This window comes from Scleropages formosus, chromosome 13, assembly GCF_900964775.1.
Source record: "Scleropages formosus chromosome 13, fSclFor1.1, whole genome shotgun sequence".
Classification (NCBI taxonomy): domain Eukaryota; kingdom Metazoa; phylum Chordata; class Actinopteri; order Osteoglossiformes; family Osteoglossidae; genus Scleropages; species Scleropages formosus.
Genome location: NC_041818.1, coordinates 6,236,644 through 6,250,574, shown reverse-complemented (window position 1 = coordinate 6,250,574; position 13,931 = coordinate 6,236,644). Strand labels below are relative to the sequence as shown.

General features: G+C 45.4%; 1 protein-coding gene across 3 annotated transcripts; it reads right to left on the bottom strand.

Annotated features, from left to right (window-relative positions):
• Window positions 1–701: 701 nt before the first annotated feature.
• Window positions 702–13,885, bottom strand: znf711 (zinc finger protein 711). Of its 3 annotated transcripts, none has more exons than XM_018737457.2 (9): window positions 13,746–13,885; window positions 9,127–9,209; window positions 5,540–5,638; window positions 4,748–5,242; window positions 4,459–4,614; window positions 4,072–4,209; window positions 3,484–3,621; window positions 3,184–3,327; window positions 702–3,058 (listed from the first exon to the last, which is right to left on the bottom strand). In XM_018737457.2, the coding sequence occupies exons 3-9, from the start codon at window positions 5,616–5,618 to the stop codon at window positions 1,881–1,883; spliced, it is 2,328 nt and encodes a 775-aa protein (XP_018592973.1). In that variant the 5' UTR covers window positions 5,619–5,638; window positions 9,127–9,209; window positions 13,746–13,885; the 3' UTR covers window positions 702–1,880. The 3 variants fall into 3 exon arrangements, with proteins under 3 accessions (XP_018592973.1, XP_018592975.1, XP_029113425.1); XM_018737459.2 differs by lacking the exon at window positions 13,746–13,885 and adding an exon at window positions 11,218–11,554; XM_029257592.1 differs by lacking the exon at window positions 13,746–13,885 and having other exon boundaries at window positions 9,127–9,897.
• Window positions 13,886–13,931: the final 46 nt, after the last annotated feature.

Here is a 13,931-nt window from a genome sequence, read left to right as displayed (position 1 = left end):
ACTTACAACAGATACTATGTAGTGTTACTAGCCCACACACCTTATTCACCAAGGTGACTACATTGCTAGATACACTACATACAAGGGGTTATTCATCCATGCATCAGTGAAACACACTCACACACTATGGGGGAACCTGAAGAGCATGTCTTTGGACTGTGAGAGGAAACCGGAGCACCCGGAGGAAACCCACACAGACAGGGAGAGAACATGCAAACTCCACACAGACTGAGCGGGGATCAAACCCACGTTCTCTCGTACCACCCAGGCGCTGTGAGACAGCAGCGCTACTCGCTGTGCCAACGTGCCACCCAAAATCATTAATCATTACAAGAAGTTCAACATTGCAAGATGCTTTGGATGAAAACATCAGCTAAACAAACAGTACTGACCTGAGGTTTAGTTGATATTTATATTTACCTTAATTTACAGTTGTGATGGTCTGACAGGAAGGACACATTGTGACAGGAAGATGAAAGATCTTGTGAATAAACTGCCTCAAAGAATCTATCTCCATCCAATGTCCATATTAAAACCACCAACCAGCACCATTTCAACCTTAATTTGTACATAATCGGTCACTGTTTCCTGGGTAACTGAGAGGTTACTACATTAGATTCAGATTGAAAATAGCCAGATTAGCACCACTGAAGGAAAAAAAAAAAACACCTTTTGGTTTAAGATACCAAGTGTGTCTCTGTCCCAAGATATCTCATAGAAGCCTTTATACATAAAAAAAAAAAAAAAACCTGCTACTTAAGTAAAATGCTGTGGTACCAAATAATAAGCCTGTTGTATTGAAAAAAGTATGAAGAACTACGCATTTCCATAAGCCACTAGAATGGTTTTTCGTCATACAGTGCCCCGTCATATGTGGGCTGAGCAAACAATGTAAAGAGAGTCGTTAACAGAAATACTTACGCAACACATCTTGCATTTAAACTGTTGCTTATAGTTTACTATGAACAATTAAAATACATGTAAGGCATGATTGTGAACTGAATCTTGAAATAGTTGGCTATTTTTGTGTGCAAATTCAGTCAGTTACATTTAGTCTCACACACACACACTCACACAAGTAAGTCTCAAGCATAGTGGTGGCATTCATAATTAATATTAACATTAATAATACCAATCATGAGTCTAATTCAAGTGGAGAGAAACCGAAAAGGGTAATTTTACATCTAAAGTTCATATATACATAAAATGGGAACTTTATAAAAATCAGGTCAATTTTTTTGTCTGTTCAATTATGTCAAGGTGCATATGTATGTAAACGTTCCATAGCAATTCATTTTCACAACACAAATGGGCTGAAGATACTACCATTATATTAACAACTGGGGGAAAACTAAGATGATGCTTGTCAATACAAAGGTTAACTGGTTGGTAAAAAAATATATATTATATATATATATATATATATTTACTGAGGATGACAAAGCAGCACACTAATACAATTTTTACTAATAAGAATAACTCACAGGATACAGTGAGGCATATTCTAAGCACCACTCCCAATATTGAGAACATTATTCGCTTGCAGCATTTCAACAAAGTGGGTATAAAAAGTGGGCATTACAAAAAAAAAAAAAAGTTTAACCCCTGAATGTCTGAACATTCTTTTGCAGCAAATGGAGGATGACACATGAAAACTGGAGTAACAGTCCTTATCCACCCTCCTGCTCACCGCACTTTGCTGATGCTGAATACATCCATGTGTAAGACCCTATTTGCCAATATGAAGGAAAGGACAAATCAGCACTATGGAGGACAGTTTTATGCATCCATTAGTGCATTTCCTCTGCACAAAGCCCTCCCCACCCAGGGCATCCCTAAAATGACTGGGACTGTACGAACAGAAGGCAAGCCAGGTGATATTACAGCAAGGTGTCTTTGTGGTGCCTCATTATGTGCTGGTTTTTCTCTGAGGGCCTACGGAAGCCCTTCTTGCAGTAGTCACACCGGTGGGGGTAGTCCTTGGTATGAATGGAAATGACGTGCCGTTTGAAGCCCGATGCGTCTGTAGTGTTGTATTCGCAGTACTGGCACTGGTATACCTTGCGGCCACTGTGCGTCTTCATGTGCTTCTTCAGTTCATTCTGGTGGCGGAAACCTCGCTTGCAGCGCTTGCACTTGAAGGGCAGGTCCTTCGTGTGAACCGAAAGGATGTGTCGGCTGAGCGTGAAGGGGTCAGAGATCTTGAAGTCACAGTGCCGGCACTGGTGCACCTTACTGCCTTTGTGAGTCTCTGCATGCTTTTTAAGTTCAGAGGGCCGGTGGAAGCCCTTGTCACAGACGTCACACTTGTGTGGGAAGTCCTTGGTGTGCACTGAGATTATATGCCTCTTCAGATCACTGGAGTTGGTGCTCTTGTGATCACAGTGTGGACACTGGTGCGCTTTGTGGCCCTGGAAGATCTCAATGTGCCTTTGCAGCTCCTTGTCATCTGCGAACGCCTGGGGGCACTGGCTGCATTTGTAGGGAAGCTCAGTGCCGTGTTTGCACTTGATGTGAGTCTTTAGGTTAGACTGGTCGGCACAGCGGAACTCACAGTGCTGGCACTGATAGGGCTTCTCACCCGTATGCGTCCTCATGTGCTTCTTGAGTTCTGACGGGTGGCGGAAGCCCTTGGCGCACTCCACGCACACATGAGCAAAGTTCTTGCTGTGCACGGCCAGCAGGTGGCGGTTGAGGAGGCCCTGTTCAGCTGTCTCGTACTCACAGTACTTGCACTTGTGCAGCTTGGGCTCCTTGTCATGCAAAATGAGCTTGTTTGGGCTAAGCGGGCTGGCCTCACAGTAGCGTCTTGTGTATTCCGTGAATTCTGGGACTTTCTCGTTCTTGATGATAAGCTTATGGCTCTCAATGTGATTGTGGAAGTTCACCTTCTTGTTTGTGGTAAAGTCACAGTCCGTGCACTGGTACTTCTTTTTGAAAACGTGGTCAGGGTGGTTCTTCATGTGTCGTTTTAGGAACCCCCGTGATTTGAATTTCTTGCCACAGATATGGCAGGGGTACACCGTCAGGGGCTGTCCATCTGGCCCAATAATAACAGCTAGGAGAACAGTGCAACATGCCAAGAAAAAGTAATTAAATGCATCCTGTCAAATGCAGTCACTGTCAGATTAAATGCATCTTTCATTACTCTCAAAACTGAAGGCCAAAGGAGAGCTCCCGTACCAGTTTGGCAGTAGCGTGTCTCCCCTCTCTTCTTCTTTCTCATCTTCTGCTTGAGTGCTCTGCTACTGCTGATGCTGTCACTGATCTGCAGGTACTGGGGGGTTAGGCCGTTCTTGTTTTCCAGGCTAGTTTCCAGTTTATTCCCTGAGTGTAATAAACAACAAAAAAAAAAAAAAAAAAAAAAAAAAAAAAAAAAATCAAGATTTCTTTTATATTTCCTTGTTGCCATGACACAGGGACCCGGTTACAATACTTTTTTTGTCAAAAGTGAGCCTCTGCAATGGAGGCACACGGCCTTACCGTAAGCTGCTGTGAGGGCCACAGGAATGAATGTCTTATTGACTGCTGGGTCCTCCAGCTGAGACTCCTGGACAGGGGGGGCTTCCTCCTCCCCCACAATCACCTCCATGTACACCTCATCAGCTACCTCTGCACAGTCTGGGAAGGCAAGAGAAGCAGTGCTCAGACACAGATTTCAGGGGGCAGAAACATCCTTGAGTCAACCGTGTAACTGAACACCACGGTCTACAAAGGAGTGAGGACATACTCTTACAGCTTCTGAGGGTAAACAAAACACACGTTTCCAATTTATGAAAATATTTATAAAGTGTCTTTATTGACTCAACTTTCCTTACTGTTAAGCTTTTTTAGTGACCCAGCAGTCTTAGCATAATATACGTTTTAATATCTAATATTTTCATAGTATAGTTGACTGATATTTCTATTAATTTACAAGTTTTAGAAAATGTAACAATCCATTTATAAAGCCTAACATTCTATAAGCACAATTCAGGTCTTAAACTTCAGCCAGTAAGTACCAGAGCACACACTCTTTATTAAGGAGCTTCACTACTTGATGGCAAAAACTCTCAGTTCCTCAGGACTTACTGATGTCTTCATCCTTCTGGCCAGTGTCTTTCACTGTCATGTAGACCATCTTCTCTCTAGACAGCAGGCCCACAGCCCCAGAGTCCAGCACGGCACTGCCGTTGTGGAAGTCACTTTCAGCCACCACCTCTGTCCCACCTGAACTCAAATCAGACAAATAATACAAGGTCACACACCTCACCACAACCCAAGTTGCTGTAAGCATGTAACCACAGTTCACAGGATCTGGACATAAACAGGAACGAAAAGATGACAACTCAAACGAACATGAAGTACGAAGAATCCAATAAACAATACATAGTGACAGCTTAAGAACAGGTTTCCCAGCTTCCATGGAAGAAAAATAAACTTCATATGAAAATCTCCTGCAGTCAGAGAATGTCATACCAATATCCACATCATCATCTGCTTGAGCTTTGAAGATGTACACCTTGATGACCTCAGAACCATAGTCACCCTCTTTGGGGTCATCACCCTGAGTCATCTCAGTGCTGATCTTCAGGGGAACATTTCCAATGTCAAGCTTTTCCCCGACGTCATCCACTGTAGAGTAAAACACGAGTTTCTGAAATTACCAAGTTATACAGACCTACAAACCCACAACCAGAAACCTGAACACTTTGCTTCCAAAGGTCGAGAAATAGTTTTTAGCTTTCTCATACAGAGGTACACTCACAAGAGATCATCAGATAGTCCTCAGAAGTGTTTTTGCCATCCTCATCATTGTCTGTGTTGATGGTGACAGTGGAGGCAGGCAGGCCCTCATGTGCCTGGATGACAGTCTCTGAATCAGAGTTGGTAACCATTACCTCCTCAGAGACCATCTCGTGATCCAAGTGGCTGTCCTGGGGATGTGACATAAGGTCTGCAACAAAGACCTGATCAGGCATATGCACGGTTTCTTCAATGAGGTCAGTGGTGAGTACGTGGTCGTCCGAGTCCAGGGCCTCTTCAATGGCAACCTCCGCTCCAAGGATAGACTCCGGCACAATCACGCCTTCTGCTGTCACCACATCCTCGTGCCCAATGTCCGGTCCCTCCATCACCCCAGGCTCCAGCCCATGTTCCAGTGTGATTCCCTCATCCGTCACATCCGATACCAAGACTGTTTCTGGCACTGATACCACTATGTGGTCACCATCAATATGGGCCATACTCCCCATTCCTGCCACTAAAAAGACATGGATATTAAGAAATGTTAATAGCGAGCAAGTTTCAAACCAGTTCCGCTAACAAAGAAAGACACTTTAAAGCCTCTTCAACTACAGTGACACATGCTCATTTATAGTAACCCTGTATGCAAATTTGAATCAAATAATGAAAAAATTACAATTTAATGTTTGATAAGTCCAAAAATACTATGCAATATCCAATAGCCTGAAACTAACTGAAGTTATCATTCCTGACAAATTCTGTGTTCAGATGAACAAATTTTAATTCTTAAAAATTGACAATGACATGTAACTACCGAAATCTTGCATTATCATTGTATGGGGCATTTTCAGGTCCTGTGCGTGTAGCTCCAGCACCCCTCCGCCTTGGTCCATTATCGTCTTACATGCAAACCCTTGGGTAGAAAAACATTTTCAGTTCTCTCTCAAACATGAAAATACACTTTGTATTCTACTGACATCATTCAATATATTTCAACATTCATTATCACAAATACAGAAATATTGCATCACCAATTATTTGGTGATTTTAATTAAAACGGTCAAAAAATAAAACATAAGATGGGGAAATCAAAACCCCCTTATGACTATAAAATCAAGGCTCTCATTCACCCTGCCCGGTATGGGGTCACCGGGGCCCCACCCTGGAGCCAGGCCTGGGGGAGGGGCTCGCATGCGAGCGCCTGGTGGCCAGGTCTATGCCCACGGGGCCTGGCCGGGCTCAGCCCGAAGCCAAGATGTGGAGCCACTCTTTGGTGGGCTCACCACCTGCTGGAGAGGCCGTAAGGGGCCGGTGCGTTGTGATTTGGACGGTGGTCCAGGCCGAGTGCCCGGCCGACCCAAACCTCGGGCGCCAACTCTGGCTTTTGGGACTTGGAATGTCACCTCACTGGCGGGGAAGGAGCCTGAGCTAGTGCAGGAGGTTGAGAGATACCGTCTAGATATAGTCGGGCTCACTTCCACTCACAGCTTGGGTTCTGGAACCACTCTTCTCGACCAGGGGTGGACTCTCCACTATTCTGGCGTTGCCCAGGGTGAGAGGCGGCAGGCGGGTGTGGGCTTATTAATAGCCCCCCAGTTCAGCCGCCATGTGTTGGAGTCTACCTCGGTGAACGAGAGGGTCGTCTCCCTGCGCCTTCGGATCAGGGAACGGTCTCTCACTGTCATTTGTGCTTATGCGCCTAGCGGCAGTGTAGAGTACCCGGCCTTTTTGGAGTCCCTGGGGGGCGTGCTGGAAAGCGCTCCCACTGGGGACTCTGTCGTTCTACTGGGGGACTTTAACGCCCACGTGGGCAGCGACAGTGACACCTGGAGGGGCGTGATTAGGAGGAACGGCCTCCCTGATCTGAACCCGAGCGGTGAGTTGTTATTGGAATTCTGTGCTAGTCACAGTTTGTCCATAACAAACACCATGTTCATGCATAAGGGTGTCCATCAGTGCACTTGGCACCAGGACACCCTAGGTCGGAGGTCGACGATCGACTTTGTAGTCGTTTCTTCTGATCTTCGGCCATATGTCTTGGACACTCGGGTGAAGAGAGGGGCTGAGCTGTCAACTGATCACCACCTGGTAGTGAGTTGGATTCGATGGCGGGGGAAAAAGCTGGACAGACCCGGCAGGCCCAAACGCATAGTGAGGGTCTGTTGGGAACATTTGGCGGAGGCCCCTGTCAGAGAGGTCTTCAACTCCCACCTCCGACAGAGCTTCAACCAGGTCCCGAGGGAGACTGGGGACACTGAGTCCGAATGGACTATGTTCCACACCTCCATTGTCGGGGCGGCGGTTCGGAGCTGTGGCCATAAAGTCTCCGGCGCCTGTCGCGGCAGCAATCCCCAGACACGGTGGTGGACACCGGAAGTAAGGAATGCCGTCAAGCTGAAGAAGGAGTTCTATCGGGCCTGGCTGGCTCATGGGACTCCTGAAGCAGCTGACGGGTACCAAACAGAAACGCGGCTCTGGCAGTCGTCGGGGCAAAAACTCGGGCCTGGGAGGAGTTCGGTGAGGCCATGGAGGAAGACTTTCGGTCAGCCTCAAAGAGATTCTGGCAAACCGTCCAGCAACTCAGAAGGGGGAAGCAGTGTTCTGTCAACACTGTTTACAGCGGAAGTGGTGCGCTGCTGACCTCAACTGAGGATGTCCTCGGGCGATGGAAGGAGTACTTGGAAGGAGTACTTTGAGGATCTCCTCAATGACTCTGACATGCCTTCCATAGAGGAAGCTGAGGCTGGGGACTTGGAGGGGGACTCGTCCATTACCCTGGCTGAAGTTGCTGAGGTAGTCAAAAAACTCCTCGGTGGCAAGGCTCCGGGGGTGGATGAGATCCGCCCCGAGTTTCTCAAGTCTCTGGATGTTGTGGGGCTGTCTTGGCTGACACGCCTCTGCAGCATTGCGTGGAGCTCGGGAACGGTGCCTCTGGACTGGCAGACCGGGGTGGTGATCCCTCTTTTTAAGAAGGGGACCGGAGATTGTGTTCCAACTATCCTATTCAACTTTTCTCCCTGGGAAAGTCTATGCCGGGGTACTGGAAAGGAGAATCCGACCGATAGTCGAACCTCGGATTCAGGAGGAGCAATGCGGTTTTCGCCCTGGCCGTGGAACACTGGACCAGCTCTATACACTCACTAGGGTGTTGGAGGGTTCGTGGGAGTTTGCCCAACCAGTCAATGTGTTTTGTGGACCTAGAGAAGGCATTTGACCGTGTCCCTCGTGGCATCCTGTTGGAGGTACTTCGGGATTATGGGGTTCGGGGCTCGCTGCTACGAGCTGTTCGTTCCCTGTATGACCGGAGCAGGAGCTTGGTTCGCATTGCCGGCAGTAAGTCAGACCTGTTCCCGGTGCATGTTGGACTCCGCCAGGGCTGCCCTTTGTCACCGATTCTGTTCATTATCTTCATGGACAGAACTTCTAGGCGCAGCGAGGGAACGGAGGGTGTCTGTTTTGGTGGCCGCGAGATCTCGTCTCTGCTTTTTGCGGACGATGTGGTCCTGTTGGCTTCATCGAATCAAGACTTACAGCGTGCACTGGGGAGGTTTGCAGCCGAGTGCGAAGCGACTGGGATGAGAATCAGCACCTCCAAATCCGAGGCCATGGTCCTCAGTCGGAAAAAGGTGGATTGCCCCCTCCGGGTTACGGGGGAGCTCCTCCCTCAAGTGGAAGAGTTTAAGTATCTCGGGGTCTTGTTCATGAATGAGGGAAAAATGGAGCGGCAGGTTGACGGACGGATCGGTGCGGCGTCCGCAGTAATGCGATCATTGTACCGGTCTGTTGTGGTGAAGAGGGAGCTGAGTCGTAAGGCGAAGGTCGATCTACGTTCCTACCCTCACCTATGGTTATGAACTTTGGATCATGACCGAAAGAATGAGATCGCGGATACAAGCGGCAGAAATGAGTTTCCTCCGCAGAGTGGCTGGGCACACCCTTTGGGATAGGGTGAGGAGCTCAGTCACCCGGGAGGAGCTCGGAGTAGAGCCGCTGCTCCTCCGCATCGAGAGGAGCCAGTTGAGGTGGCTCGGGCATCTGTTCCGGATGCCTCCTGGACGCCTCCCTGGAGAGGTGTTCCGGGCTTGTCCCACTGGGAGGAGGCCTCGGGGCAGACCCAGGACACGTTGGAGAGACTACGTCTCCCAGCTGGCCTGGGAACGCCTTGGGGTTCCCCCAGAGGAGCTGGAGGAGGTGGAGGAGGTGTGTGGGGAGAGGGAAGTCTCGGGGGCTCTGCTCGGACTACTGCCCCTGCGACCCAGTCCCGGATAAGCGGAGGAAGAAGATGAAGATGAGATGAAGATGGGGAAATCTTCACCAGCTGGAGTCAAACATCTTCATGTCTCCTCTTAGTAACTAAAAATGGTAGAACCAATCATAAGAATCAGTCAAGAACAACATTACCTGTCCATTTGATGAAAATACTCCGATCATAAACAGATCACAGAAAGTCTTGGTTTGACTTCTTTGTCAGGAAACAAAGCAGCCTAAAAGAAAAGCAGAACAATTGTATGGTGTTAGTTACCAGGACGAATAACAATTCAAGTATCCAACTTTATTTTATTACGAAACAACAACTGCTGTAAATTCTTGAGAAAAATATCCAAAAAACACTGAAAAAATTAAAACAATGGCAACTAACACTAGTTGCAGCTATGAGTGTGTGTTGTTCCCTCCAGTCAGATATTCTTGATTCTCAACACAGTCCAATGAAAGCAATAAAACTACTCAAAACTTTGTTTTTTTTGAATACTGAATTTTGGTAGGATGTTTGCAAGAATAAACATTCTTGAAGGCACGCACAGTGCCATGAAAAAGTATCTGCCTCTTTCCCATTCTCCATTATTGCAAATTTTTCACAATGAATGCTTTCATGTCTTAAACCAAAATCAAACATTAAATAAATGGCACCTGAATCAAGAAATATTTAATTTAATGACGTTATCAAACACCAAAATGATTACATTGTACATTTCTTCACGTTAACAACAGGTGGCATGGTAGCACATAAAGTAGTGCTGCTGTCTCACAGTATGTGGGTGGTGCAAGAGACTGTGGGTTTGATCCCCCCTCAGTCTCTATGAAGTTTGAATATTCTCTGTGTGAGTTTCTGCCAGGTGCTCTGGTTTCCTCCCGCAGTGCAAAGACATGCTGTTCAGATTCACCCATAGTGACAGATTGTGTTCTGCTGATGCATAGATGAGTGACCCATTGTAAACACTGTATCTAACAGTGTAAGTCACCTTGGGGAATAAAGTACGTGGGCTGACAACACTACATAAAGTTCACTAGAAGTCATTTTAGAGAAAAGCATCAGATAAACGGTACCATTATTATATTGCTTCCATCATTACCAGAGTTTACATAAGGCCCATGTTCCATTGATCTGTACCTTGTTTCAACCACTATCATCTTCTGAATCCCTGGTCTAACAATTACAGCATGTTATATATTCTGTGCTTTTGCTATTTTTATTGTTCTAAACTACAACATACTAATATGAGCCAAAATGTATACCTGCAGTGGGGAAATGAACTTTAATGATATTCATGATTGCTGCCAAGTATTACCTGTAATTATGTACATATGGGATTCTTGCAACTTAGATCCTGAACATTATTTTTCCAGAGTATGTCACCCTGTGTTACCATTTCAAAATATTTTCCCCAAGAAATGCTATGCTGTTGCACCTAATTCTTGCCATTTGTAAAGATACAGTTACAAGGGCTAAGAGCAGTTTCCATTCACTTAAGTAGTTTAGATACTACCATCATGTATCCTAAATCATTCTGAACCTTACCAATGGAATTAAACATTCAGAATAGCCTAAAATTACCACATAAGGTTTGGAGTGAATATCACTGGTAAACATGACAATAACTTAAAGTGCCTGTTATTTAAAAGTCACGTGTCATCTGTAGAACTCCATATACCAAATAACAGGCTTATTTTATTATGTTTTGTTTGGAGCAACACAGCCAAGCTGTGGCTTTGACTGGTATAATGCAGCATGCAAAAACTGAACTAATTTCCCTCCATATTTCTGCAAACATCCATGCCAATCTTTTGGCAACACATGTTATAATGACAGGACTGGCAGTTACTGTAATCTGACAGAATGAGATAGAGTATCTTAATTATACAGACAAGTCTCAATTTGTTAATGGGTTAGGTTCTGTTAAAAATATAGCTGATAAAGCTAGGTTTGCTGTAAGACATTTACTCAGCCTGCACAAACCACTCATCCTACACAGGGTCTCATGCAGTCTGGATTTTATCCTGGAAACATCATTTGAAAGGCAGGGTACTTTGTGAATATGATCCATGCCTGTCACAGGACTTTAATTTTATTATCTTTTATTAACTCGAAACAACATTACCTGTACTATAAAATAACCGCAAGCAAAAAAACCTCCCATTCAACGGCAACCGATTACTCACATAAGGGTTAAGAACATCACACAATGAGCTAGAATCACTGTAGAACTCAATCACCATCACTCTGTCGCAGTGGTCCGATGGTAACAGCCCGCTGAATTGACCCATCCCACATTCCTATTCTGCTTGGGTGCATTTTGCTCCCAACTAATGGCTACTGCAGAAATTCAGAAGATGTTTGTTCGGCAACAAATATCTTAAAATTGATAACAGAAACAAATACAATTTAAATTATAAACAAGCTTTTTTCCCCCTTCTCGAAAATCTGTAACATGAATTGTTTGTAACACAAGGACCCAGTGTATGTGGTGGACTTGGTTGAGTGTCAATTTATTGCAACAGAAAAATTAAAACATCCATAATTTAATGCAGGGGGTGCGGTGGCGCGGTGGGTTGGACCACAGTCCTGCTTTCCGGTGGGTCTGGGGTTCAAGTCCCACTTGGGGTGCCTTGCGATGGACTGGTGTCCTGTCCTGGGTGTGTCCCCTCCCCCTCCGGCCTTCCGCCCTGTGTTGCTGGGTAGGCTCCGGTTCCCCGCAACCCTGTATGGGACAAGCGGTTCTGAAAATGTATGTGTGTGTGTGTAATTTAATGCATCACTTTGGGGGGGGAATCTGTTAAAGTAACAAATCTAACTGTCAGCAACACGACAGCAGTGTTTTGAACAAAAACAGAGGAGCACCGTCTCTCAATTACGAAGCTTGCAGAAACCAGGCTGGCAAACAGTGTCGTGCACAGGTCTGCACATTCTCAGTCCCCTGGCTGGGTATTTATGGCCCGCTGTAAATAAGACAACACAACAAAGAACCTTGGCCAGAGCTAGAGCAGGGAGTTGAAAAATTTAAGGCAAAGCTTACTTTTCATGACCGTTACCCGTTAGTACATTGTGCGAAACATTGGCATGCATTTAGAATTAGTACGCAAGCTCTAGTGGGGGATAACACACTAAAAACCTCTCAAAAAGTTGAGAAATCTGAAGTAACAAATTTATTAAGTTAGAGACCCCCCTGCACTGTAAGCTTAAGCTCTTGTACTGCATTGTGTATCTGCATGCATTTCATTTTCATATCTCCATATACTGCCTAGACTGTTTCAGCCCATGCTGCTGTAATCCAGTTCTGCGCTGCAGGAAACTGGATAACTTCACTGTTTGTAAACAAAAAAAAAAAAAAAAAAAAGGGCAAAAAATTTTATTAACTCAAATCCTGACAACTGATTAAAAGGACATTAAATATTTTAAGGACTCTGAACTACTCTACTGTAGTAAATTCTAGTTTAAAGGCTACAAAAAAAAAAAAAAAAAAAAAAAAAAAAAAAAAAACCTTTTTACCTTTACTTAGTGCACCGCTGAAAAGCAAAGCCAAAACAAATCTGCATAGTTTACAGCTTGACATGTTTAATGGAGCTCCAAGAAACCTAAACAATTCAGTATCCAAGAGATACAAGATCTAGAGAAATCAAAATGGCCATTTTCTTTAACACTGATTCCCCTCAAAACCTGCACTTTGTTAACTAAAGGGCAGCAAAAATTCCCTGTTTACTTCACTTTCTTAAACTTCTTGATTCAAATGCCACTTCCTCCTGCGGTAATATGAGCTAAATTCTTACCCTGATACAGTTGTAGCCCAATGCAAATTAACCACAACAAATAAGTCTGTGGTTACCCCAACATTAATACCAGAATCTGAGTCAAAAGTTTTAAGTGTTTAATTATATAAGCACCGCTTGATAAAAATTATTTTTTTTGATTTTTAAAATATCACTTTGCAACTGTATATAGTTATCTGAGATGATTGTGCGCCTTACTAGTTACTACTGTTCACTGGCTTAAGTTAACCTGCTGCTACACATCTCTCAGCTAGGTAAGGTGAGAAGTCTTCACCATACATTACATGCTTTATGATGAAACGGAAGAGTGCGTGTGCGCTTGATTGAAAAGCTCCGTAAGTGTGTGGGCTTACACTGCAGAGTGTGTGTTAGTTTACACTGCGGAGTGTGCGGAGCGGGACACGCAGCCTGTCAGTCTCGCGCTGAGGAGGGAACATGGCGGCGCCCCGGGGACTGAGGAGCACACAACACGAACCGATAGGCGGCAACACACACGATTCGCTTAGTCAGCTACAAACGAAATTGCGCCGTGTAGCTTCAGTACACTTACAAAAATCCCGCAGTTACTCTGGCGAAATGTTACGACTCTAAACGGACGGGTTTGTCGTTGGGCTGAACGTCGCTTCAAGCGCTTCAATGCTGCGACTGGGCGATCCCGTTTTAGCGGCCGACATGTTGCGTTTCGCCATTTTAGCTAGCTAGTTAGCAACGTGTCTTTCGGCGAATTTGACGCGAAATAATCCGCTTCGACTGATTCGGATCTTCAGTGCGAAAGCAGAGATAGAGAGTGTTGTAACACCGTTTGTTTACTGGACTTTTCGTGTGTGAAATTAAGTGCGGAAGAGGAAAAGATGGCTAATACCACCAAGCCCGTCTCTTGTTGTTTACCGCTCGGCCTTGAACGAGGCCCTCGCTGCGCCGATTGGGCCTTTAACGGATTTTCATTCGCGTATTAGAATACAGTTAAATCACTTTACCTGTTGTGCCGCTTCTTTTTCGGCTCTTTGGAGGTTTACTCGTGCCTTGCTTTTTATCTGTTTTGTTCGTTTTTCCCACCGTACAGAGCCTGAGGCCTGTACATTCTTGGTTCTAGAAATCTCGTCCCCAGGCCTGAGCCAATCAGGTTGCTAGTGAGCGGTGGGGGCGGGAGGGAGGGGGGACAG

Excerpts from the sequence above, each read along its gene's own strand:
- znf711 (XM_018737457.2), bottom strand. The coding sequence starts at position 5,618 with ATGGACCAAGGCGGAGGGGTGCTGGAGCTACACGCACAGGACCTGAAA. Across the intron at positions 4,210-4,458 it reads AGATGATGATGTGGATATTG|GTGGGACAGAGGTGGTGGCT; the intron begins GTATGACATTCT and ends ATTTGAGTTCAG. Across the intron at positions 3,328-3,483 it reads GGCCCTCACAGCAGCTTACG|GGAATAAACTGGAAACTAGC; the intron begins GTAAGGCCGTGT and ends TATTACACTCAG.